Genomic DNA, 22,915 nt, shown 5'->3' on the forward strand with positions numbered 1-22,915 from the left:
TTTCTCCTCCCTCTCTTTATACTCCAACAACGCGCAGATTCTCTCCCAAATTATCTCTAGTTCCTCCTTCTGTCTCTCTTCCACTGCCATCTCACCTTCTCTCAGTTCGCACTCAGAGCTGCCAGTTTCTCTTCTCATCCCCCCCCACTGGAACTTCCGCTCGGGATGCTGGTGTATCTGTTTCAAGCACAGAAGGCACATTTGTAACCAAAACCGAATGGACAGCAGTACCTGTAATGTTTGGGACTGGGGGGATGACTTCCAAGGGAGAGGGATTCTCGTAAGGAGATGGGCCTAAAGCTGTTCCCTGTGATTGAGCTTGCGTGAGAGAGTTTACACTGTGAATCAAAACCCTGTCTACTTTAATAGGTGAAAGACTCTTCCATTTCGGTACTAATGGACTGACTTCCTTTGCAGGTACAAGCGGCACCTGAACCGTAGCCTTAGGCAGCTGATCTTTAACCTTCACAATGTCTTCCTTGAACTTTGGTGCTTCGTCTTCTTCCTTGTTCTCTTGAAAAAGTACCTCTGTTCCCAGACTGTCTTCATCAAACACATTTCTTGAGCTGCTTAGGTCGATACTCCCTAAACATAGCGTGTCATCTGAATCAGTGGCACTGAAATTTTCCTTAGAATGAGAAAACAACTCCAGCCTCTCTAAATCCCTTTGTCTGATACACCTATGGTTTCTTTTTTCCGGCGACACCGTGTTCTTCTTCTCCGGCGTGACCCATCGTAGTGAGTTCCCAGGTATAGGGAGATTTGAAGACCGCTGGTTTCGGCCTGTGGAGCTCAACGAAGATGATGATAGATGGTTGTTACCATCTATCGACACCATTCTCCTTCTCACGTGCCTACTTAAAGGTGCATTGGGTCCCTTAGATGGGCTTTTAATTTCGGCCCAAATCTCATTTTAATATGAGACTCCCCTTGTCCCACTTTAGACAGGCCCACAATGGGTGGCCCACTACGAGTTTCCCCCACTCTTCTATAAGTTGGCCTGATTTTCTTGGGCCCACTCCGATTTACCTGGACAAGATTGGGGAAAGACTGGGCCCTATTGATGAGGTCTGACTTTTCAACTCCCCTACTCCCTTTTTCCTTTGATTCCAGAAGTTTTATTTGCCCCTTTTCACCATCTGTCCTGCGACCAGGTGTGCTTAATGCAGAACCTTTACTGCCATTAGTTACAGCTAAAACATAAGATCTGTCAGACCTCCAGCTAATGTCTTGTGAAGCACGTCTCCGATTTTCCTTCTTCAGCAAGGCTTTTGAATTTCCAAAAGTTTGCTCTCCTTTTTTTGTGTTAGTGTCTAATTCTTGCAGATCTACCAATCCCCTTCTGCCACGTAATGCTTCTTCCTCAACCTCCCCATCTTCCTCACTTCGAGCTTCCCTCCACTTTCCGGCTTCAATGGAGGAAGCCAACCAGACCGCCATGAAGGCTCCTTCCACTCTCAAGTTTACCTTCTTGGGAATTTCCTCTGGCTTTACTCCGTTTAATAAGATAGCTGCAGACCTGAGGTCTCCCCAAAAGGCACCGGCCAGTCTTGCTCCACACAGTACTGCAATAGCTTCTGCAACTTCAACCTTCCAAAGATGGAAAGGTAGCCCAACCACACGCACTGTTACTCCATCCATTATCATGGATTCCTTTGAGTTTGACGAGGGAAACCATCTGAATATATTCACAGACCCCAGTTTATCTTGTAAACATACAGCCTCAAGATTTGGCTTGTTATTCAAAGGATCAAGTACCGCTTTGCACTCATTAAACGGGGTTAATACATATGTAGTCTTCATCTTCAGCTGTTTTGTCACCAAATCAGCAATCTCCTCCCAACTTCTCCCTGGTCTGTCAACTTCAACAATCAGTTTGTTCACCCAATCTCCTTTTTCCTCCGATACCATTATGGCCGCTCTATTTCCATCCTGCACCAAGGTAGGAACCATTCGGTTAGGGGGTTCAGGATTCACTGCTGTTTTCGAGTAAACCTTTTTTTCCACCTGATCCAAACCTTTCTCCTTTTCCATTTTCGTTCTTGATAGAAACTCTCTCAAGACTTTGATGATTTCAGTCCACCCTTGGCTCTTTCTTCATTCTGGTACACAGACCATTTGCTTCCTATTGTTACCAAAATGCTCTGTAAGTGCTATGAAACAACCCTTATGATTTTTCCTGCATTCCACCTCATACGTCCGTCCCATCTCTGTTATGAATTCTTTCCAACATCTCTCCTTTCCCTTTGCACTTGCTGCATCTACAAAGTTTAGGAACCATTCTACCATGTTTAGTCCTACCAACAACACCGTAGCCAGCTTAGCTTCCCTGATTTTCAAGCTAGTCTGCCCTCTTGAGTTTTAGTTCCTCTAGTAGAAAGTTCTTCGCCTCCACCTTGAGATACTTCCTCCATCTGTTGGCTTCCACAAACTTCTTCTCCTCCATCTTCTCCCCTTTGTCACCAAACAAAAGTGTGTTCTTCCACAATCCCAGCTTTCACGTCCTCCCGGTTTAAGTCCTATCCTATATTCTCGGGTTCAAATAACCGCATTTTGGATCTTTGGATCGGATAATAGGATCTGGTCAGAAATCAGCTTGAATTTGGATCACCCTTATCCGACTTGAGAAGATCTGATCCAATATATATATATATATTATTTATTTATTTATATAAATATATATAACACACACATATATATATGTGTTATTTATTTATTTATAAATATATTATTTATATTGAATTTTTGTAAATTTGTTATATGATTTTTTTTATAAAAAACATGTATTTATACGATCAAAATGGTTGAAAAGATACTTTTATCTTTTTGCTTTTCTTTATTTAAATTGCTATATTTTATTTTTTCTTTTAATAATTTATTATTATTTTTTAAAAAATAAATTGGACCGGATCAAATCCGAATATCCGATTGCCTCATTGGATTCAAATTCAAATCCATGTTTATGAGATCCGATCGGATCAGTTCTGCAATTAAAAGTGTTGGATCGGATTTGGATATACCCTGATTCGAATCCGATCTGATCCATTTGCATCCCTAGCTGCTTGTAGAATCAAGAATGCAAGATGTTTTACTCACATTAGCCATTTGAAGTAATGCAATTAAGGAAAAAAGATATTGTGGGTTTTACATGCTTGAAAATGTTTTATATGTTTGATTTTATATTCTTAAAATTTCATTTGAGTGCACTTTACATGTTATGTTTATGTATTTTAATTTTAGATAATTGTTTTTTTTGGGATTTTTTGTATTTCTGCACTTTGCTTCATAAAGGTGCACATCTTACCTTGCGCTTTGCGCCTCAGGCTCAAATTGTCCCTTGCGCTTTTTTGTCCTTGCACTTTTAAAACACTCCGCGGAAAATAAAGAGGCCACAGTGGCCGAGTTTTTTGTGGTGGAAGGTAATAGTTTCAGCTGGTGTTCTTCTTTTAGAAGGAATTTTAATGACTGGGAGCTAGGAATGATTTCAGATTTGTTGGCCTTGCACCAGAATCATCTCCCAAATCTGGAGTCCCAGGATTCAAGAGTTGGAGCTGGAACCATTCAGGTGTTTTCACTGTTAAATTCTTCTATTTAGTCCTAGTGGGTGAACCCAGGAAGTCTTTTCCTAGCAAAGTAATCTGGAGGTCTGCAAATCCATCAAATATAAAGTTTTTTTTTTCCTTGGGTTACTTCCTTGGAGAAGTGCCTCACTAAAGATATGCTTCGGGAGAAGGGTTTTAGCATTACAAGAGAAGGAAAGTCGTCAAGAGAAAGTATCCAGGGCTTAGCAGACCAAATTTTAAAAGGAGTGGATTAACAGAAAGAAGAATTTCGAATGTGGCCAGAGAAAGAAAATGAGAAAGATGGATTTGGATGATCACCAAGTTTGACAAGAATGGTAGGAAGGGGATAGTGGGTGGAACAGGAATGACTTTTGATGAGCACCCATATACTCCTGTGACTGGTGAGCCCGGGCATTTTCCTCAGCCCAGTAGGGATCTTGATGGGATTTGTGGTTCCTCCAAGTCCTGGGTTACTGTTGTGATGCCCCTAGAGGCTAGATGTGAATCTGGAAAATCAGATTCTACGACATCAAAAACTCTTGTCTCTGTGGAATCAGAGAGGCTGAAAGTGCTGATGCCGAGCTGGAAAATGAAGGTGAGGTTACAGGAAAGGAAGTGTCAACTGGTGAAGAATCCCTTGAAGGACAAGGTCAAAACCTTGTAGAGGATAGTCAGCTTTACGAGGAGGTAAAGGTTGGAAGGGTGGGTGTCGACTTGGGTAGAGAGAGCAATCTTGAGGAGGAGGAGGAACAAACTAATGAGAAGACCAATAAGAAGCTACGCAATTTGAGAAACCATAACATCGTTCATGTGATGAAGATTTTTTTCAAGGCTAAAACTCGGCTTGGCAGGGGCAGGACCTTCAAAAAAATACAAATGGGTGTACAAGAGGAAAAGAGTGAGAGACAATGGGTCATCTGATACAGTTCATAGGGAGGCAATACAGCAAATTAAGTCTTTGGTCCTCCAGACGAAGGAACATCAGGAAAGTGAGCTGAGTGGGGTCAAGCATAACTCTGGTGTGAACAGACTGCTGCAAAGTAGTGGTATTATTGACAGAGATTCAGGTGGCGTAGCTCTCCAGAAATTAGTGGAGAGAGAGGTTACGATCGGGAAATGTCTGGGTCTGTGTTTCTGGGGTGGGGGTGAGGGGTTTGCTAGGAGGGCCTTTGAAGAATTTGAAAAAAGAAAAAAAGGAAGAGAAATCGAAGAAAAAAATTCACTCGGCAAGAAGCGAAGGATGGGATGAGGATGTATCAGACCAGGAAGATATTCTCACGGATGAAGATTGAAGGGGGCCGATTCAGGGAGAGGTTTTTGATGTGGGTGAGTTGTCGGTTTGGTGATTCTTGTTGTTCTTTTTTGAGGATCTGTTTTGGGTATGTTCAGGGCATTTGCTTGGCTTTAGTTGGGTGTTCTTGTTTGTAAGCTGTGGGTTCTTTGGTTTATTTTGGGTACATGAGGGTGTTTTTGCTCCTTGGTGATATCTTATCACCTCTGTTGTATTTCATCTCTTTTTTATTTTAATAAAGTTTTTTTTTCTTTTTTCTTCGGAATAAACTTACAGAGCTGCTGTGCTCCCTTCGCAACCAAGAGGTTGAGACCTCAAATTATCTTTTCTTGCACTGTAAATTCAGTGGAGCTGCGTCCATTTTCTTTAGGCAGTAAATCTAAAATGGTGCTTCCCCAATTCAGCGAAGGCATTGTTAGATGAATGGCAGGTTGTCAGTATGACTAATAAAGGGAAGGTTTGTTGGTTGCCCATTCCCTTGGCAATCTGGTTTGAGAGAAACTACAGATTTTTTGAGCAGAAAATCTCATAGGAAGGAGGAAGCAAAAGTCATCAACAGGGCAGTTGGACTTCTCAGAGATTGGTTGTCTATTCAAAACACTTTTAGGGATGACACTTTGGATGTTTCTTTTCTGAGAGTGAATTTATTTTGAGGTCTTTTTTTTGGCTTTTACATGTATCGATACTCTTTGTACAGCAGACCTTTTCATCAAGTTAACACATTATACTTTTTCTCCAAAAAAAAATCCTTATCATTGGGCGGAAGAGTTACCTTACTAAAAGCGGTAATAGGTAATATTGCCCAATATCAAATGAGTATGTTTGGAATCCCGAAGTAAACCACAAAGGAACTGGATAAATTACAAAGGGGATTTTTGTGGGGCACAAAATAAAATATTAAAACTTTTGCTCTTAGAACTGGGATACTGTCTGTACTGATAAAAGAGAAGGTGGGTTGGGAGTTAGGAAAATATACCAAGTTAATCAGGAAAATTTAATGAAATTAGGATAGAAAACTTTAAATGAAAATGATAATCTGTGGGTCCAAGTAATCCAGGGAAAATATCTAAAACAAGAGGAATTCCTAGACAATGAAGCTCCAAAGTCAGCTTCTTGGTCATGGAAAAAAAATCAATCAACAAAAAAGTCCTGTTAAAAAAGGGATGTTGGTAATGGGAGAAAATGCAACTTTTGGTTGGATAACTGGATTGGCCCATGAAACTTTAATCAAAAAGTCATTGGCTACATAAACAAACAAACAAAAAAAAATTGACCCCAAGATATATTAGACAAAATAATGGCAAATCATATCCCAATGGAGGAGAGGGAAGATAGGAAAGTTTGAGGCGATTGTACAAACAGAAATGTCACAGTTAAATTGGCCTGCAACAGTTTAAGAGAGGAAGGAAGAATTGACTATTAATTCTATCAAGAAAGCCAGGACAAACGTTTGTCAAGAAACTATTAAAATTTTCCCCTGGCTGTTACTGTTGAATAGAATTCCATCAAAGAAACTCTCATCAGAAAAAGAGGATTAAATGTTAATAGTGACTGCCTGTTTTGTGGTGAAGAAGAAGGTCCAGACCACATATAAGAAATTGTCAATTGGCTAGGCAAGTGTGAAGCTTATTGGATCAGCAAGCAGAAAAAGCTTTGTACAGATTATTGGAGTTTTAGTGGCTGGTGGTACCAATGATGGAAGAAAGAGTTGAAGGAGCTATTCCATGGTTCTGGGAAAAAATAACTTACACCTGATATTTATGGAAAAACAGAAATGAAAAAATTTTCAAAATGGAAACTTGATTGGTTTGGTAGTACTACAATCACTATAGCAGAGATGAGAGCTGCCCTCAAAGCGCACAAAATTACGACGTTCTTCCCATCCTCGCACATCATAATGGAAGGTGACTCTCTACTCTCTTGTAACAATTAGGGCACTCAATGGTGACCTTCTTCCTTCTTGGAGATGCAATCAGATCATTCAGGATTGCAGAAGACTTGTTTGAGTCTTGCACATGCCAACAAGGTACAACCACATGTACAGAGGACATTTTGCTGCGGACTGACTCCCTAACAAAGGACTAGAGCAAGAAAGTACTTTTTCTCATAATTTTCCTTGGGATCTTAATTTATTACTTTTCTTGACTCAGCGGGGAGGGTTATCCCTCACCTCCTGTAGTTGCTTTCCTCTTGTATAAAAAAAATGATCCAAGGGTAAAGAGTTTTAACATTACAGACCTGTTATCTTTCTCTCTCTCTCATTAAATAGAAAAAGAGATGTCTTTCTCCCTCGCTTCCTGTAGTTGCTAATGGTTTTCTATGCTCTATTGAATAATTATTATGTTATAATGTTGTGTTTGAAATTTCAAATTTAATTGATTTGAAACACCATTGCCTTTTGCATATGATGATTTGTTATTTTTTTGAGAGGAAAACTAATATTATCAGTAAAGAGCATTGCTGCCTTTTCAGTTTATTTAAATGTATACTGATTGGTATGTATAATTGGGAAACTAACCTAGGATTTAGTTTTTGCATTGTAAAATTGTATTGCCTAGGCAACAAAGCACTCCACTGTTGCCTAGAATCATCAAGATGCCTTGACAACTATCTATGGCAGACTGGTAGTGACAATATTGTATTTAACTAATAATATGAACCTTTATTAATTCTGTTATCAGAATTTTTTTCTTCATTCAATAAAAATATATACAAATTTGAGATATTTTCTCTTTATTCCATTATCTTTTGAAGGTGCGCACTAGAGGTTCAAGGAAAGGTGAATATGCTGCTGCAGATGCAGAGGACACGAACTATTCTTATCAAGGCCATTTCTCTGATTCTTTCCATAAAATTTTCTCTGAGGTATCTCCTGTTTATCTGGTTTTCGTACTTCATTTCAATAGTCTCCCTCTTTTCTGTTTTACTGGGAATGGAATCTGTAATAACCCTACTGTTGATATTCAGTTCTTTAAAGATGAAGCTGAAAACTTTGCCACAGACATACAGGTTGACTCCCTCCCTGCCAGATTGAGTGTAAAAAGGTTATTTAAATTTTCTCTATGTTTGTTTGGAAGCTAAGCTCATTTTTTCTTTCCTGGATTTTTATAGGTGGATCTGCATCTCTCTTTTTCTGAAGCTGCTAAAGGCTGCATAAAAGATCTGTCTTTTAACGCATGTGTCCCCTGTGATTCCTGCAGTGAGTAAAATCTGATGCCATGGAAGTAGATGCACTTCTTTCTTTTGTTTGATTTTTACCCTATATTCTTTTACTTTAGCTTGGCTTTTCAAGGAGAATTTATTTGGTCAGCTGTTACTGGTAGTATTGCATGAGCTTAGTTATGCAGATGTTGAATCAGGGGGAAACCATTGATGAAGAAATAAAGTTTCTTTAGATTCCTGCATCAATGTAATTTTATAATTTGGGTATTTCACATTTTGATACATGTACATATATGTGTATAGGTATGTATAAACATGTATTTTATCAAAAAATAATGTATAATTATGTTTTACATGTAATATATGAAATATTTTATATCTAATTTATGTTTTTATTTTCAGTTTTAAAATTTTATTTGTAAAAAAATTAAAATTTGCAATTTGAGGCCAAAAAAGTTTTTTATTTGGAAAAAAATAACGGGGCAAGGCGCCTATGCAACCTGCGACCCGGTCACCGAGTTGAATGGGTCAACGACCCAACTGTTCGGGTCAGATGAGTTTTGACCAAGTCAACATTTTTTTAACCTTCTCTGGGTTTTACTCAAACCGGACCCAGAATCTTGATTGGGTGACGGTTTGAGCGGTTCAACTGGTTGGGTCAACAACGGGTTGAAAACACTGCTCTAGTGTATTGGTATCTTAGGGGTAGGGTTAATGTTTTAAAGGGCCATTATAATTAAAGGAGTCTTATGATAGAGTTTTAGTATTTTGAAATGTTGAAGTTGCAATTACTACCAAAAAAAAAGAAGTTGCAATGATGTTACTTTTCTTTCAGCTCTTACTTTCAGGGATCAAAGCCTGTCAATTTTGTGTGATTTGGTGTCATTAGATAGGTCTATTGAGTTTTCTATTTTTTGGATCTATCTTTGACTTGTTTTTGATTTGCCAATTTTGGGCTTGTTTTCCTATGCTCTATGCACTCTCCAACTACAGGGCCGAACCCATCACTAAGTTTGTGGTTTTCTCCTCATTGGGGGTTAAATTGTGACTTTGGGTTCCAAAGGGGCCATCGGGAGATGGAGTATGAATCTCTCATCCTTCTTTTGGCCAAGGCTTGATTCGGTCTTTTTGGACCAAAATATAGAGGACACTAAGGGCCCGTTTGGCAAGTCTTTTTGAGAAGATCTTCTTGTGGCTCTAACAGTCAATAGACGCATTGAGCTTTTGACATAAGATTTGGGCAGCCCGAAGACCGTTTGGCAGACGCGCATCTTTCCGTGTGTCGTTTCGGGTCTTTCTGCTCGAGATTAAAACGTGGAAGATGCGGGAAGCTTCATTTAGAGCTTCCCGAAATCAGCCCAAAATGGACTTCCCGCGCCTTTTCGGTGCCCCGTCTTTTGGTGGCGAGATCTTCCGCATGCCAAACGGGAATAGACTGATTTTCGGTCTTCCTGGCTTGTAAGCAGCTGAAAGACCACGTAGAAAGACACACCAAACGGGGCCTAAAGTTTGGTCAATCACTCCAGATGGATTGTTTACTTGTGCCGCTTTCTTTAATAGGTTAGTACAACCTATTACTTTGGAGGTGAACTTCCCCGGTGAAAGAAATTTGGAGTAGCGAATAAAATTCAGGCCCTCTGTTAGGAGGTTTTCCTTAAAAAGATAAACACCTGTGACTTTTTTCAGAAAAGGAGGCCAAACAGATGCCTTTCATCCTTTGCAAAGGAAGTGGTAAATCTATTTCCCATATCTTTGTTTCCTGCTCTTTTGTGCTTTGTATTTGGGAGCATCTTTGTTCTCTCTTTGGGTGTAGATGGATTCCCCCCTAGGATGTGGTTGGCCTCTTAGATTGAAACTTCTTGAGACAGCCAAAGAAAAGAGGAAGGATGTTGTAGAGAGCACTAAGGGTGGCTTTGATTTGGACCATATGGGAAGAAAGGAATGGAAGGATATTCAATCAGGTGTCAGAAGAGTAGATCTGAAATGGAAGCTTACACGGTTCTAGGGAAAGGGATTAGGATTGGCAAGCTAATAGAATCTGGTGACAAGGAGGAGTGGCAGAAGAAATTTGTGATTGAAACTTATAACCAACCAAAGGATTGGAAAAAGGTTGCAGAAGGTATATTACGAGGGCTGAAATTGAAGGGGGTGATAGTCATTACTTCCTTTGCAAGTTGTAAGGCCTTGGTAGCAATGGTAGAGGATAAAGTCGAAATATCGGCAATGAATATTCAGGTGGAGGATGGTGCAGTCACAGTCTTGAATTGATGTGCAAATGCAAACATCAAAGAGGTAGGAGTGGAGGATGAAGTTATTGTAAGATTACTTAGGTTGCCATTTCACCTCTAGAGGGAAGTCTTTGACCTGCATATGTAATGCTTACTTAGATGGGGTGTTTGCCTTTGAACTCCAATCAGCAATGGTGAAGCTTGGTGGGGCGAAACCTGAAGACATTCCTAGAAGAGTTGACACCTTTTCAAACAGGAGGTCCTGCCCTATTTGGATTTCATCACTAAGATGGGATGTTTTCCTTTGACCTAAAAATGCTTTTTGGGTAGGTTTTTTATATATATTTTTTTTATTAAAGAAAGAGGCTTCAAACCCAAAAGATACGATACGATATGCTCGACACGGGGTGTGTTGTATCGGAATTTTGATCCTTGCCTCCAATCGACAATGGTGAAGCTTGGTGGGGTGAAACCTGAAGACATTCCCAGAAGAGTTGATGCCTTTGCAAACGGGAGACCCTGTCCTATTTGGATTGCAACCTCCATGGAAGCTTCTTTGTGGAAGGAAGCTTGCATGGAGGAAGATGAAAGGACAAAAAGTGGTTGCTTATGTGGCATTCAAGAAGCCATTGGGCCAAAAGGTAATGAGACATACTTGAAAGTGGCTAAACAAAGGCTAGAGGATGGAAAAGGAAAGGAACAGATAGAAGGTTACATTGAAAGGGGTAGAAGTCGAGAAGGACCTATTGTTAAGCACTAACAGGTGGAGTTAATGCACCTAAGCGCATGCAAGAGGTCCAAGTTTTAAAGGAGAAGTTTAAAAGAGCGTATGAGGAGAAGGGGCTGGGTCAGGCCACTGGTTCAAGTCAGGATGTTGAATTGGACCAAGCTAATCTGCATGTTGGCTCAAGTGGTCATGTGGGAGGAAGTTTGAATGGCTTGATTGGGCCCATTGCGGTGAACCCAATTACCCAAAGATGATGGGCTGGGTAACGAACTTGGGTCAGCTGCTAGTAACCCATCAGATAAAGATGAGGCACATAGGTTTTTTAGGTAAGCACATGACTGGCAAGGGATGGGCATTACTTTTTTTTTTTTTTTTTGATGGGAAACAATAACTTTCATTAATAATAATAATAAGATTGATGAAATATAACTTACTACATTATTCTTCCTCTTCCTTCCATTTGCCGGGCTATGAAAAAAACCTGTATTACCATCTCCTTTCTTCAACCATTTACTTCTTGATTTTTGTCTCCAACTTATTTCTTCTTTTCTAAGGATTTCCTCCAGTTCATGTTTCAATCTCCATCTCCCTTCCCTTTCTGCTGCCCTCAATCTTCCCCTTGCTTCATCTATCTAATTCTTGAACCCTTTTGGTGACAGTTTTCTTTTTTCTTCAACTCTACCGAATTCCTCTTTATTCCACTCTTTGATCCTAGCTTTCAACTTTTGTAGCTTCTTATAGAATCTGTAGCCTTTCCATCTAAAAGCTACTTGGTCCTCATCCCTCCATTCTTTTACTTTCCTTTTAAATTCCGGGTCTAGCAGCCACATGCTCGCAAATTTGAACAGGCAAAGTCCTCCTCCCAACCTTTCTTGGGATGGTTAGCAGCCACATGATGGATGTTACTTCTGGTCCATCATCTTCCTTTTCGATCAGAGCTTGGTGAGCGGATTTGAGACTGTTTGCAAATAAGAACTTGTCAGTTGGTCTTCAGGGAGCTGAGGAAGATAGGAACAAGGGGTTAGCAACTGAGGTTTTGGGTGAGCTACAGGTTTCTCTAGTAGGCAGTGGGTTGCAACAGGTTGGTGAAGAAAACAGGAAAGGATTTGATTCAGTTGTCACAGGTGGAAGGGAAAAAGTTATGGAGTGGTTGGAAGGAAAGGGAAGAGGTGGAGAGGGCTTTAAGGAAGGGTGTAAGTTTTGTTGAGGATAGCTCAGGGAAGTAGTAGGAAAAGGATGGTTTAGTAAAGGAGTGGATGGAAGGGAAGAAATTGAAGATATTGGGATTAAAGGAACAAAGGTCTACCAAAAAAAAAGGATCTATAGAATGAAACCTCTTGATGAAGATTTGGAGGCTGAAAATGACGAGGAGGAAGATGTGATTATGCTGGATGAAACACATGAAGCTGAATGGAAGTTGATCTGGAAACAGTTGTTAACAGAGGTAAAACACTGAGCTTATTTTTCTTGGATGGAGAGGAATTTTCCAGGAAAGCCTTTAAAAAGTGGAAGAAAATCCTGGTGGGCTTTTGTAGAATAGCAAGAAGGACATTTCAAATCTTGTTGGAGGACTGAGGGCTGCGGTATGCTGGTCTTTTTGGGAAGAAAGAAACTCCAGGATTTTCTCAGAAGTAGAGAGAGGTGCTGAAGAACTGAGGGCTCTAATCCATATAAGGGTTGTACAGTGGCTGAAATCCTTAGAGCTATTCAAAGATTACACAGTGGATGACATGTTGAGGAAGTGGGGTGAGGTTACTAACTGTACCCAGACCAAAACAGTAATGAGTGTGTCTTGGACCCTCCACCTGCTGGATTCCTAAAACTAAACTTTGATGGGAGTAGTAGAGTGAATCCTGGACACTCAGGGACTGGGGGTGTTTTTAGGGATGAGAATGGGGTTGTTTCTGCCTTGTTCTCAGGCCCAATTGGAGTGGGTGACTCCCTCAGAGCTGAGATCTGTGCAGTTATGGAAGGAGTCCAGAAAGATACGGAGATGGATATCAGAAAACTCATAGATGAAGTGGACTCGGAGGTGGTGGTAGGGTGGTTGAATAAAGAAAACAGTGGCTTATGGAATTACAGCAATGTGAGGAGGAAATTCAAGTGGCTGGTTCGAGAGATGGAAGTTAAGATTAGTTGGGTTAAAAGATCAGCTAATTCTTTTGCTGATGGGTTAACTAAACAAGGGGTGGAGAGGGAATCAATGTTTTGGGCTCAGATGTAATTTTATTTTTTCTCTTTTCTTTTCTTGGGGGCTCAAGCTGTAATTGGAAGATAAGAAAGTTTGTCTTCCTCTTTGTAATTATTCTTATGATTAATTAATGAACCTGTTATTGATCAATTTTTTTTTTCTACAGCTGTAGAGGTGAAGGAAGATAGATCTCCGAGTGAAGCAAGGCTTGTGCAAAAGAAGAGCGTCGAATTGACAGCGGAGCAAATATTTGAGAAGGACACAGTCTTAGAGTTAGAAAGAATTAATTATAAATCATGGGGAGAGGAAGAATAGTAAGGTCCTTCCTAACAGAGTTAAAAGATTTAGACACCAAAAAAATAAACTTACTATGCCAGTTTGAAAGATGCTTGCTAGATTGAAGGGAGCTTATCTTGGGTTGGAATTAACAAGAGGGTAAAGAAGACAAGAAAAGCTTTCAAGAAAAAAAAAGAGGTTATTAACTCAATCGTTGAAGGTTTGGAGTGTGTTTGGTTTCTTTATTTGTGAATGGGGCTATGTTTGGGTGGAATTCTAGGTTCTGTTTTTGGGGAAGGTGAGATGGGGTGGCTTCGGTTGTGTTCTAACTTGTATACTTTTGGTCTCGGTTGTGGATAGCTTCAGTTTTTTTTTTTTCTTTTTTTTTCCCCCCAGTTGGGTGTTGGTTTGTGGCTGATGGTGGCTCTTTTGGTTGTTTGTGGGTGATACCTTATCAGTTATCACCTTCTTGTACTCCTTTTGTCTTTCTCAATATTTTTTTCTTTATTTATCTTCAAAGAAAAAAGAAACTAAAAAAATAAAACAATAGTGTATCGGTCACCTGAAAGCTCAATACACATGTTCAGGTGTATTGGGTGTATCGATACTTAGAACCATGGTTGTATACAGTTGTACACAAAATGGTTGTACATGGTCTTTAGTAGTATCCACTCTGTTTTTATACTAATAGAATAGTAATTCAAAAAAAAGTGGCAACTCTCAAACTAGAATCCTTTTTCTCAGACTTGTCAGCTGGGGTTTTTACCAGCATACCAAGCAATGGGCCTTCATACCATGTATCTTTTCAGTTGGAACTTCCAAAATCTGATTGTCAAATAATGTCAACTTTTCAAGTCTAAAACATGGTGTTCATTTTTTTGGTAATGGATTTCATCTGGCCTTTCCTTTATCTTACACATGCTTATATCGGACTAGGTATGTTGTCATGCTTGACAGAGTTTGTGATCTCTTCTGTTAGAGCTATTATTGTTTTTTTCACATCCTCGTTTATCTTGTGATGTAGATGGACATGGTTACCCAATTGGTGCCAAGCTCAGAGTATGCCCAACCTGTAAAGGCATTGGAAGAGTAAGTGTTCAGATATCCTTGCTGGAAGTTCTTATCAATTGAAAAGTTAAATCTTTCTAGAGAGGTCCATTTTATGAGGACACTGTTTCTTTTCCCAATATGTAATGGAAGCATTTTATCTCTTTCAATTATTGTCATTCAGGTTACCCTTCCTCCATTCACATCAACATGCGATTCTTGTAAAGGATCAGGTCAAATTATCAAGGTTAGCTACAAGCTTTGCTAATTCCAAGACACTTGATTTCTTTAAGGAAAAATAGTATTTTTAATGTTTCTTTTTATTTTTTCTTCTTTGCTTCAGGAATATTGTACCACATGCAGAGGATCTGGGGTGGTTGAAGGTGTAAAGGAAGTTAAAGTAACAATCCCAGCAGGTTAGTTTCTATTTTTATTGTTTTCTTTGAAATGGGAATCAAAGCAGATTAATCCTTAAGCTGCAATCTGGTATCATTGACACTGTTTCTTTTTTGGTTTTTTGGGAGAAGGTATCATTGATAATAATGTTACAGCATTTGAAAGTGTACTCAGTAATTACGTTGTATATTTGGTGCATGCCTTTTATTCTGGTTTATTCATTTGTGAGACATTGAGTTTCTTTTTTTGTTGACTTTGTTTTCTCAACCTCCTTTTCTACTATGGAAAACTTGACATCCAGAAAAGGAACCATATACATAATAAGATTGATGCAGGCGAACAAGACTTAAGTGATTCCTCGTTTTTTCTCCAATTTCTTTGATGGTGTAGGTGTGGACTATGGGGATACAATTCATGTACCAAAGGCCGGAAATAGTGGTGGACGGGGAGTTCAACCTGGAAGTCTATACATAAGATTAAAGGTGCAAGCTTCTCCTTATTTTTCATCTTATTTACTTTTTAGCTTTTATAGGGTAGTTATCTATTTCATTAAATCTTGATATTGGTTCCTTATTACAGATGAGGCATTAGATTGAACATAGTCCTCTGTATTGGAGCAAGGTTTAACTGAATGCTTTAGCTGTTCAGCGGGCTGTGGAACCAATGATAAGGTTCAACGCCATTATTTAAATACATGGGGCCCACATCTTTACAGTGGGGCCCATGAATTTATCACTAGCATAGTGATGGAACCTCATCATTGGTTCCACAGCCCGCTGAACAGTTAAAGTGTTCAGCTAATCCGAATTCTCTGTATTGATGTTCTTGTGACCAAAGGCAATATTCTTGTCAGATAAACAACATTATGTGCCAGTGTACACAATCCTAGTAAGGAATTAAGGGGGCAGTTATGATTTTAAAGATGATAATAAGTTTGCAATTGATAAAACAAAATTGTATATATTATTTTTTGTAATTTGAACATAAATTAGATTTCACAGTATGTTTAAATATCAATGGCCTATTTGGGTGAGTCCGGATGCCCAGCCCAGCTCACATAGAAGTGGGTCCAGGAAGCTCAAAATGCTCTTATGCCTTATCAGAACCTGGCCTGGACTGGTTCATGATTATCCTCAATCCCCATCCATTTGAATACTCTTAACAAATTAACTTCTAGGCAAGGTTTGGTGGTATTTCATTCTTTGTGTAAGTTTCAGTCCATGTGCAGTGGAATTAATTCATGGAAGTTCATAGAAATACTGTAAAGTTATGGAAAATGTGAAAAGCTATAAAATGTTGGAAATCTATGATAAACCTTTAGAAGAAGATAGAGTAAACATCATCAATACACACTTAAGATTCATTGTAAAACAAAAACAACTATTGGAATAAGAAATATGGAACATAAATTTTGATGCATGTGATAATTTTGATGACACGCCACTCACATGTCTTATCTTATATTCTTGGAGTCTTCTTTTTTGGTAAAATATTTTCTTGGAATCCAGATCATAAATAAAAAAATAGTTAATAGTCATTATTTTATGGTAATTCATCTTCTATTACAAATAAACACAAACATTGATTTATGCTCTATTTAGATTTTAAATATCTTAGTTTTAGTTTGTAGGGTTTTATAAATTTTTGAGAGAATTTGTCCCTTCTTAATATTTTTTTTAGTAAAGACCCTTGTTTCTCAATTGATTTCATTAATTTACTTAAAAAATATTACAAATTAATGGTGGTGCAGAATAATCCAGCCCTTTTACAATTTTATAGCAAACCCGATAACGATTCTGCCCAAAAAAGTTGTTTCCTATACACTCCTTGCTTAGCTGATGAGTCAGCCATCCCATTTGCAGTTCTTTTTACCCATTTGAATGTGTCCTCCATGGCCCCATCTCCCTTGCTAAACTCTTGATCACTTTTATGATTTGCCTGTGGATCCACACCCCTGGATTGTTGTCACTCCTCCAAGAGATTATCAGTTTCCCCCCTCTACCTCCACATGTTGAAGGCCAAGTTGTCAAATATTTTTTATGCTACAAGTGTAATATTTTGGTTGGGACAAGGAAAACTTATTGAATTTGAGACAAGGTTTTGTTTTCGTTGTCATTGGAAGTGAGCTTTTACATGGAATTAATTCAAATTTTGTGAAGGTTCAAAACCATGCTCATATGAAAAGGCTTTCTTTCTTATTAATGGAATTTACCTGTTATTGATAAAAAAAGGCTTTGAGTCTAAGAAGGTTATATTCTTAATATATTTTTTTATTGCTAGAAAAAGGAAAACATAAGTATTTGAAAAGAAAATGTAGAGGTTTACAAGTAGTAAGAAGGATAGAAAATGAACATATCATTTTGTTTTTGATGAGCAACACTCCATAATAATGTTTCACCAACTCTTGTGTTATCCCCTCAAAATTTCCCCAATCTATGATGCCCAAATATGGATACCAAAATTGACATGCATATTGGGAAGTGAGGCTACATTTCTCCATTTCTTTTGGTCCCAGACATCGATATGGGTATGGATATCGCATTTAATATGCTAATGTCATGCTTTTGTATCTAGGTTTTGAATCTAAGCGTCATTTCTTTATACTTTATCTTGTCAAATTTTAAATAAATTTCTAGCATAAACAGATTTCTAGTATTATTTGTCCATTTTTGTATTTTAGAAGCCATGATTCCAAAAAATATACTCTGCAATTATCAACGCAAATATCTAGAATTGTAATTGGGTACATATCATTGTCAAATACTGGTATTCTAGGCATGCACTTGTATTTGCGTACAACATAGTTGTCAAGGTGACTAGGCGAGGCTAGGCGATCATGGGGCTCCCAGGCGATGGAATCTGAACTAAACTATTTTATAAGTTTGGGAACTAGGAAGGGAGTAGAGTAGGTTCGGCTGTTAAAAATAATAAGTGCAGGAAGCCAGTAACTAGGAAGGGAGGAGAATAGGGGAGAAGAAGGAGGAAGAGGAGGAGTACTGAAGCTGAAGCTGGGCTGGAAGAGAAGAAGCCCCTGTTTTTTCGAAAATAAAGAGCACTGAAGCTGGATTTAGGCACCCGCCTAAGTCTCTGGGCGGTCGCCTAGTATACAAAACATAGGCGTTTTGGCAAGGCGACACTGTAAAACCGCCTAGTCGTCGCCTTGACAATTATGGCGTACAATAGGACCTATTAGCAAAGAGACACCATTTCCTTAAGATAGGAAGACAACGTCATCCCATTTAACAAGGAGCCCACAAAACAAAAACCTTCATTTTCCTAAAGACAACAATTTCTCAGTTGAAGAGATGTTCTATTTTGGTATCTGAACTCTCATAGGAGGCCAATCTCAAGCCTCACACTTGAGTATCCTAGCATACTCAGCAACTGCATTCTTATCAATGTTAATCCCTTATAAACTGCTCTTACTTGGATTGACTTTCATCCCTGAGATCCACTTGAATAACCAGTCCTGGGTATGCAAACTCGTCACTACCTTGACACAAACTGTAAGTGGGAGCTTTCTGCTTAGAAGCTAAGAATTGTTGTTCGTGTGATCTTGGTCTTTGCTGAAGTTCTGGTCTAGACCATGATCTTGAATAAATTAATTATGAGGTAAGGTGCATTTTATAAAGAGAATGCTGCGCAAACCCTCATTTCTAGGTGGTATGGTCTGTAATTTGGAATTAATCATTGTCCACTTTAGAAGATTTTGAACTAATGATAGAATTTGACTGTATGTCTAGTTACTTGAGAAATGGAAGTTACAATCTAATGTCTCCATGTCCTAGAAGTTGTATTTTTATGGAGTCTGTGGTTCTTAATCATTTTATTTTATTAACTTCACATTTCTATTGATTGGCAGGTTGAAAAAGATCCTGTTTTTGAAAGAGATGGAGCTGATATATATGTGGATTCTCATATCAGCTTTACACAAGTGAGTGATTCATGAATAATTTATACTTATCTCAGACTTAAAGTTGAAAACGTAACCAACTTGTATTCAATTTTCTTACTCATGGTGGAATTAAACCAATCTCCTTTCATCTTTTCTGCATTAGCCTAAGTAGATTTTGTAAACCATGAGGCCATTAATGGTGAAGAAGCTTCTAGTTTGTTTTTGTTAATTGTTTTAGTAAGTAGTGTAATGCATTAATAAAAGGAATAGCCTGTGGGTTCTTTTCCACAATGTTAAAAGATTGCATCGGTATGCTACTTTAATACTCTTATAAATCTTATAAAGGATCTATGTATCAGTAAGTTTTGAAGGCCTGTTGAAGGTAAATAATGCCCATGTCCACCTTTTTTGTTTGGAATGTTGGGCATTATGTACCTTTGTATCCGATAATGCAATCAATCTATTTGTTATCCATAATGTTGGTTTGGCTGGTTTAGTGTTTATGTTAGCCATATTTGTGTCTTAAGTCCTTCGTTATTGGGCCCAAACTTGTTTAGTGTTTTATTTGTCTAGGTGTCCCATCACTAATCAGGGGCATTGTAGTCCATTCATGTAACATTATTTTGTAAACATCTATATAAGATTGTTGGGCCGGCTGAAGTGTGCAAGCCACCATTCTCAAATCTTCTTCTCTTCTTCTTCTTCTTCTTCTTCTTCTTCTTCTTCTTCTTCTTCGGCTGCTGTATTCCAGCAAACATGGTATCAGAGCACTAATCCATCTGTCTGGTTACAGCCGCCACTTTCCTACTCTTCTCTATTCCTTTTTTTTCCTCTCTCTTTCTCTCCTATCTTGGCCACTGTGAAGAAACCCTAGGGCTGACCGTAGAACACAGCAAGGTCTGTATCTAGGGTTTCCCTTGGTTGTAGGGCCCAAGGGGAGTTTGTTCCAGAAGCCGATGCCCTACTAGACACCTTGCAGCAGGTAGTAGCCATTCAACTGCTAAGAGAGATCTATGTAGAACAGATCTAGGTGGAAGGACTGACTTCGACAGTCCTAGTACAGATCATAAGGGTGATCACAGTCTACGACAGCAGAAGTCAAAGTCCAGCCTAGTCCAAAAGAGTTCAGCACAGTACAGAGATGGTTGGTTTTTGGTTTCAGACCTGTTACAAGGGGTTCTCAGACTTGTAATAGCCTCGGTGAGTCTGAAATAGTGTTCTTTGTACTGAGTTTTCAATTGTGATCACTGTAAGAGGAAGGAGATGTCTTCAATATTGGGAGAAGTGTCTTCTAGGGATGATAGAACTAGTGGGAGGTTTCCTAATCTGGAAAATCCAAATCTGCATAGCTTGCAGATCACCAGTGTATTGTTGGATGAGTATAAATTTAGAGAATGGTCTGGGACAATAGAACTAGTGGGAGGTTTCCTAATCTGGAAAATCCAAATCTGCACAGCTTGTAGATCACTAGTGTATTGTTGGATGAATATAACTTTAGAGAATGGTCTGTTTCAGCCATGCTCTTCATTACTTCCCGAGAACTTACGGGTTATTTAGATGGACAGAAGAAGGAACCTGAAGTGGGTAGTGTGGAGTACGCAGTATGGCGTAAGGAAAATGCTACTGTTATGTCCTGACTGCTTGCTTCGATGACTCCAAGAATGGCCGGGACTATTCAACACTTTCCCACTGCTGCTAAGATTTGGGAGAAAGTGTCTAAAACTTATGGACAGAGAAAAAACAATACCAGAATTTATAGGCTAAACCAAGACATTGCTGCCTTGAGACAAGGAGATATGACAGTTGCAACATATTTTGCAACCCTAGAAGGACTATGGGAAGAGCTTTGTCACCATCCTATTCTCGATTGGGAGAATGCAAAAGACAAGGAGAGGCATGATAAACAAATTGAAGAGGGTAGAGCCTTTAAGTTCTTGGTTGGTTTAGACCCAATGTATGAGAGCATAAGGTCTCAAATTTTGGGAAGGGATGAAATGCCAGATTTACTCCATGTCTATTATCTAGTAAGGAATGAAGAGGTTAGGAGGAAAAAGATGCAAGTTGACACTCAAATGCAAGTTGAACATTTAGCCCTGATTTCTTCAAACCAAAAGGGGAGCAAGCATTCAGACAAGAAGCATCTTAAGTGCACTCATTGTGGAGGTGAAAGGCATGTAAAAGAGACTTGTTGGGTTCTTTATCCTCATCTGAAACCAGTTGCGTTAAGGAAAGACAAGAAGCCCCAAAAGAATCAAAAGCAAATGGGAACCTTATTACTAGTCATAGTGGTGATAGCTCGAAGAACACATCTACAGTTGCATCTTCTCTCATGGGACATACTGCTAATTCCTCCACATCCGGGTCCTTGGGTTTCACTGCTGATGAGGTAGAGGTCCTTAGCTGTGCCTTAACCCGTTTAAGGACTAATTCCCTCGCTTCCACCTCTCTTGCCAGATCAGGTATTGTCTCTGCTTATAGTGCAACTAGTTCTATAGACTCTATTTCTTGGATTATTGATTCTGGTGCAACTGACCACATGACACACATGTCCTCTTTATTTTCTTTTTACCAATTGATGTCTGGCCAAGATAAGATGAGAGTTGTTGACGGTTCTCTCTCCACCATCTCTGGGAGGGGGGGGAGTTGACCTAAGCAAGGGCCTCTCTCTTATATCTGTTATACATGTTCCCAATCTTACTTCCAATCTCTTATTTGTTTCGAAGCTTTCTAAGAATTTAAACTGTAGCATAACTTTCTTTCCTACTCATTGTATCTTTCAGGATAGATTGGCGAAGAGAACAATTGGGAGCGGTCATGAGTGTGGAGGTCTCTACTATTTTGATGCATACGTCAGTTCGACTTTACAATCAACTGTTGCCAGTAGTCAGAATAATGAGGAGTCTATAGCTAGGTTATACTTGTGGCATGCTAGGCTAGGTCATTTACCTTTTTCATCATTGCAAGGGTTGTTTCCTAAATTATTCAAGGGTAATTCAAGTCAAAGTTTAGTTTGTGAAGTGTGTCAGTTATCAAAACAATGTAGAACTCTTTATCCAATTTCTAGTAATGAAATTCAAGCTCCTTTTGTTTTGGTCCATTCTGATGTTTGGGGCCCTTCACCTCTTGTTTCTGTAGATGACTTTCGTTACTTTATCAGTTTTATTGATCACTACTCACGATGCACATGGATCTACTTGTTAAAAGGACGTGATGAAGTGCCACGATAACCATGGCATTTTGTAAAATGATTGGAACTTTGACAAGAAGATTAAGCAATTCTGTTCAGACAATGATGCTGAATATTTTGAAAGATCCTTGAACTTGTTCATGGAGGATGCTGGCATGCTACACCAGTCATCTTGTGCTAGTACCCCTCAACAGAATGGGGTTACTGAGCGCAAAAATAGACACTTATTGGAGACTACTCAAGCTTTACTATTTTAGCACAAGGTTCCCAAGCACTATTGGTCTCAAGTAGTCCTTACTGCATCATATCTGATAAATCGGATGCCATCCAAGGTGTTGGGTATGAAAACTCCTTTCTCTGTCCTTTGTCCTAATCTTCCAGACTTTCTTCTTTCACCCAGAGTCTTTGGTTGCATATGTTTTATACATGTAAAGGATCCAAAGAAGACCAAGTTGGATCCTAGGGCTATGAAAGGAATCTTTCTAGGGTACTTTCCTACACAGAAGGGTTACAAGTGTTATGATCTCGTCACCAAGAAGAAATACTTCATAAAAGGCGTGGTATTTTTTCAGTCTCAAACCTATTTTCATTATTCCCAGAATCCTCTTCAGGGGGAGACTAGTGGGATGGAAGAGGATTCTTCTTCCCCCTCCTTTTTTGTGCCTCTTTTTGCCTCGGGCCTTCCATTTTCTCCTCCTGATCCTCCTAGTTGTAGCATCCCGGGTGAACCTAGTGAGGCTCCCATTGCACCTGTTACCACTCGTGATGTTGCAGATGTAACTGAGGACACCAGTAGGCAACAAAAAGATATAAGAATCACCTACAACAGAAGGAAAAAGAACCCTCAAACTCATGGAAACAATCAATCGGACTCGAATATTTGTCTCAACAACTCTAGGTAACCTTATTACTCATACTTCTGATTTGGATCTCCCTATTGCTCTTCGTAAGT

At 39.1% G+C, this 22,915-nt stretch overlaps 1 protein-coding gene across 3 annotated transcripts in view; it reads left to right on the forward strand.

The window, feature by feature from the left end:
* Positions 1-22,915, forward strand: part of ATJ1 (DNAJ heat shock family protein) — an 82,295-nt gene that overhangs the window by 32,083 nt on the left and 27,297 nt on the right. For all 3 annotated transcript variants that reach the window (XM_088951982.1, XM_088951981.1, XM_088951983.1), the window contains 8 exons: positions 7,609-7,719; positions 7,822-7,863; positions 7,966-8,053; positions 14,463-14,527; positions 14,670-14,732; positions 14,829-14,901; positions 15,272-15,363; positions 18,744-18,815. In XM_088951982.1, the coding sequence (XP_088808108.1) occupies positions 7,609-7,719; positions 7,822-7,863; positions 7,966-8,053; positions 14,463-14,527; positions 14,670-14,732; positions 14,829-14,901; positions 15,272-15,363; positions 18,744-18,815 (606 nt within the window). The remainder of the gene's footprint in view (positions 1-7,608; positions 7,720-7,821; positions 7,864-7,965; positions 8,054-14,462; positions 14,528-14,669; positions 14,733-14,828; positions 14,902-15,271; positions 15,364-18,743; positions 18,816-22,915) is intronic.

This window comes from Nelumbo lutea, chromosome 6 (genome assembly GCF_056320005.1).
Source record: "Nelumbo lutea isolate HS-2025 chromosome 6, American lotus-T2T, whole genome shotgun sequence".
Classification (NCBI taxonomy): Eukaryota; Viridiplantae; Streptophyta; class Magnoliopsida; order Proteales; family Nelumbonaceae; genus Nelumbo; species Nelumbo lutea.